The sequence below is a fragment of the Dreissena polymorpha genome, chromosome 2, assembly GCF_020536995.1.
Source record: "Dreissena polymorpha isolate Duluth1 chromosome 2, UMN_Dpol_1.0, whole genome shotgun sequence".
NCBI lineage: Eukaryota > Metazoa > Mollusca > Bivalvia > Myida > Dreissenidae > Dreissena > Dreissena polymorpha.
The window spans coordinates 74,928,154-74,932,263 of record NC_068356.1 but is presented as its reverse complement, the minus strand read 5'-3'; the positions used below and the strand labels follow the sequence as shown (position 1 = coordinate 74,932,263).

The following is a 4,110-nucleotide window of genomic DNA, read 5'->3' as shown; positions in this document are numbered from 1 at the left end:
TCAGGAAATACACTGCATGGATATTTATGTGAAAAAACATTTCCCCATAAATAGAAAGGCATTTGTTCCCCAGTAACATAATCATTAGAAAAGTGTCAAAATCAGACATCAGAAATTCAGTCCCCCTTGTACAATGTTGAAGAGTTCAAATGTGAACAAGAGCACTGTCTACCGGGTGAAGACTGCTCATCTATTTTTCTTTTTAAAGGTGAAGGGACCTATCTCAATACTTCAATCAAAAGGGGGGAGGGGTGCATTAGGGTGGAGAGGGGTGTATAGTGTGGGTGTATGGTCATTTATAACATTATCTTTCAATAATGAATTTGGTGGGATAGTTGGACAGTCATTCAAAAATAAAATAATATATATTATTATTTGTGTTTTTAACAATGTTTAAAAAATGATTATTTTTGGGGGTGGTGGGGGATTCAGAGGTTGGGCCTGGGGGTGGTTTGGGTGGTGTCCATTGTGGTATGTCAGGTAAGTGTTGTTTTGTCAAAGTATGATTCAAATCTGATCATAAATAAAGAAGTTATGGCAATTTTAGCAAATTTAATAATTTGATCTTGAGAGTCAATGTCATTCAAACGTCAAGGTCAAATTCAACTTGCCAGGTACAGTACCCTCATGATAGTTAGAAAGTATTTAAAGTTTGAAAGCAATAGCCTTAAATTCCTTAATCCTTCAGAAGTAAAGTAGATCTAAACACAAAATTTAACAAAATAGTCAAAGTTACTACGTCAAAAAAGGGCCATAATAAATAAATAATTCCATCAAGATACCTACCAGTTATGCAACTTGTCCTGTACAGTCCCCTTATGGTAGTTAGTAAGTGTTGCAAGTATGAATGCAATAGCTTTGAAACTTTAGGAATAAAGTTGACCTAAAAACAAAATTTAACCAAATGTTCAAATTTTTAACTATAAAAGGGGCCATAATTTTTTTTAAATACGTCAGAGTTACATAACTTTGCCTGCACAGTCCCCGTATGATAGTAAGTTTCGCAAGTATGAAAGCAATAGCTTTGATACTTTAGGAATAAAAATGACCTAAACACAAAACTTAACCATTCTCAATTTTCTAAGTATAAAAAGGGCACATAATTCTGTCAAAATGCCAGCCAGATTTATCTAACTTTGCCTGCCCAGTCCCCTCATGATAGTTAGTACGTGCCATTATGCATGGGTAATACAGTAATAATTATAAAGTCTACATGCTGAAATATATTGATTTTTAACACAAACCAACTGGTCCGTATGAATAATGTTCAAGAGCCTTCTACTACTATTGACTTATCATAATGTTAGAACTTAGACCATACTAAAATTACTATCAGATTTGATCACAAATTCACATTCTAAACATGAATTTAAAAATGTAAATTGTTAAACAATTATTTTCCCGTATACTGTACAACTAGGTCCCCTTATTTGTTCGATAAATACAACAAAACTGACCGTCTCCTCTCTGTAAATAAACGTTTGCCGTTGAAGCAATGCCTAATGACATTCAATTGACAATTTGTTCATTTGTTTACATTTGTGAAGTGCGCGGAATGATTCCATCTGCGTAAATGGGCAAAAAATAGTTCCAAGGAGATGCATTAATACTATCAAGTTTTTTCCCGATGAATCGTAAATTTATTAGTCATATTTCTTAATTTAATGCATGTGATCTTAAATATCCAATCAAATATACATTGAATGCGTTTGTTCGGTTTTACACAAATTTTAGGCAAAATGGCGTGCTGAGCCTTTCGCAGAGGTGTATGTGAGAGCAAGGAACGACAACTCTGCGTGGAGATGTGTGTTTTTATGCGGAAGAGTTATTTCACAAGTGAAACTAAGCAAAGATCACTGATTAGATTGCTCCCGCTTAGATTTTCGCGGAGGGTAAAGTTGAGATATAGAGCGAATATTACTACGAAATAATCGCTAATCACTTCCTTGCTGCTATGGCTTGAAATTGAGCGGCATTTAATAATTACATTAAAGTAATAAATGGTATAACAAGGCGAAAAAATACCTGTTTCGGCACGGACGTCGCCATCTTGATTTTATTTAGATGATGACGTGATTACCCCCTTTGACAATATGCGAAGATAAACGGTGTTAGGGTAAAACTCGCCACACATGATTATATATTTATCGGATAACAATTAGGTTTGGTTAAATAGACGGAGGTTGCAGTCTACGGCCAATTGTTTTAAGACTTCCTTGTATACATCAGTATCCACTTAGCAATCATGTTTCCTTGTTTCGTTTTGAGTCATAAGCTCGTTGATATTTTAATGAAGTAAAGCGCGACAAGCTTCTTCACTTTATATTTGAAAAGCTTCCCACACGTAAATGAATAAGATTATACTGTTGGAAATCATGGCTGTGCATGCCACTGTTATGTCAAGTAAGTTCCAGATTTTTCGAATGAAAAGATGGCATTACATACTATCAGGTACAAGTATTTCTTAAACGTGTATGCATTTGCATGGAAATAAACTTACATTCCAGTGTTACCGCAACTAAATATCACTTTAAATGTGTTGTGTACATCATCCGTGGAAGTTTCCTGCACTGGTGTTGATAATGCGTATGGACTATGGACATTTTACAAGAAAAACACAGGGAGAGGTTTGCAAAATATGGCACGAGTATTTTACAATGAATCGGGTTGCAGCGTAGGGTTCCTGTTCACAATTAGATCATCACAGTGTGTGTGTAAAAATGGATCAGGTGTCATGTGCAACATGTTCGGGGACAATGTCGTTAACGCGGGAGATGAATGGTACTGTTCGAAATTCTCAACAGGATTAGCTTATAGCGAGAAAGTGTATCTGAATTTTCAAGGTAAGCTGCCAGCAAAGCAAAGAAAAGTATTTGTACTGTCTCAATTTTGTTTAAATGCATTTAACAATCTACACTTCTCTTTTTGAAGCCCGTTTAAGAATTATTGCATTATACATATGCCGTATTGTCAACACAATGCAATGCTTACTTGTTTGTTTGTATTAGTAACTTTTTGACGTTACAAATCAAACAACAATGCCCATTTTGAACATTTTATTACAAAGCAAAATGTGCATCGTTTCTTATTTTAACTGCATACCTTTTTATTCATTTATATAAGCAGGCAATTCCATTCGTATTTTCCAGAAATTCTACATATTATGACAATTGAATCTGCTTGAGTATTGACAACACGCCTAGCATCATTTTAGACTGCATTAAATTTGTCTAATGGGTCATTGGTTTTCTTGTGGCTAATTTTCAGCAAGTAGGCTAAATATCAAGATTTGAAGAGTATAATTGACACAGGGCAATGCTTCAATCCATGTTTAGAATCTATGACCATAGAACATTCTAAGAAACATTGAGGTCATCGTTTGTGTCCCAAAACTATGCGATTAAACGTGATCTAATGTTCAACCGTTTAAACCGTCGTTATCGATTTAAATAAAACACGAATTCCAACAATCGTTTCCGTTTATAATGCAGTGCGCATGAAAAGCGTGCCTAAAATAACTATAACGGACTATTCAGTCAATCACAGGGCTGACGTGGTAATATGGCAATGCCCTTATCTTGGCCGTAAAAATTATAAGAGGACACTCAATTCCGCTTTCTTGAAGTATTTTGAGGTTAAGTATAAAATTTAAAAAAAAAATCAAATACTGCAAAACGTCAAAGAATCTTCATTTAACAGTTTATAATGCAACACAAGTTAAACAATATAAAGGTTGATCGTATCTGCATATACATTATTCATTCATAGTAATCAATACATTATGTAACTAAACTTAATTACCATTTATAATTTAGACGACATTGAACCTTAACAGTATCATACATGTTTATTTTATATACGTAGCCCTGGGTTGTACACCAATGATTTCCGACAAAGACAAGCAGTCCATTTATTGGCGTCCGTCAACTTTTTAATGTAATAAATCTAATAGGGCAGTAAAATTAAAATAATTGAAACAAAATGCCTTTAATGAAGGATTTAAAAAAACACGTATGCCATTCGTTTTTTCCAGAAACCGGTGAATGTACAACGACGATTCTGGAGCACACTTCTGTTGAAGGAACAGAGTATACCACCGTTGAAGGAACG

The 4,110-nt window shown here is 34.5% G+C and overlaps 1 protein-coding gene across 2 annotated transcripts in view; it reads left to right on the top strand.

The window, feature by feature from the left end:
• The first annotated feature begins 2,258 nt into the window (after positions 1-2,258).
• Positions 2,259-4,110, top strand: part of LOC127867646 (uncharacterized) — a 6,765-nt gene continuing 4,913 nt past the window's right edge. The window contains exons 1-3 of one of the 2 annotated variants that reach the window (XM_052408961.1): positions 2,259-2,403; positions 2,508-2,843; positions 4,034-4,110. The exon at positions 4,034-4,110 is cut by the window's right edge and continues 73 nt beyond it. In XM_052408961.1, coding sequence (XP_052264921.1) covers positions 2,349-2,403; positions 2,508-2,843; positions 4,034-4,110 — 468 coding nt within the window. In that variant the 5' untranslated portion in view covers positions 2,259-2,348. The remainder of the gene's footprint in view (positions 2,404-2,507; positions 2,844-4,033) is intronic. The other variant, XM_052408962.1, reaches the window with a different exon arrangement.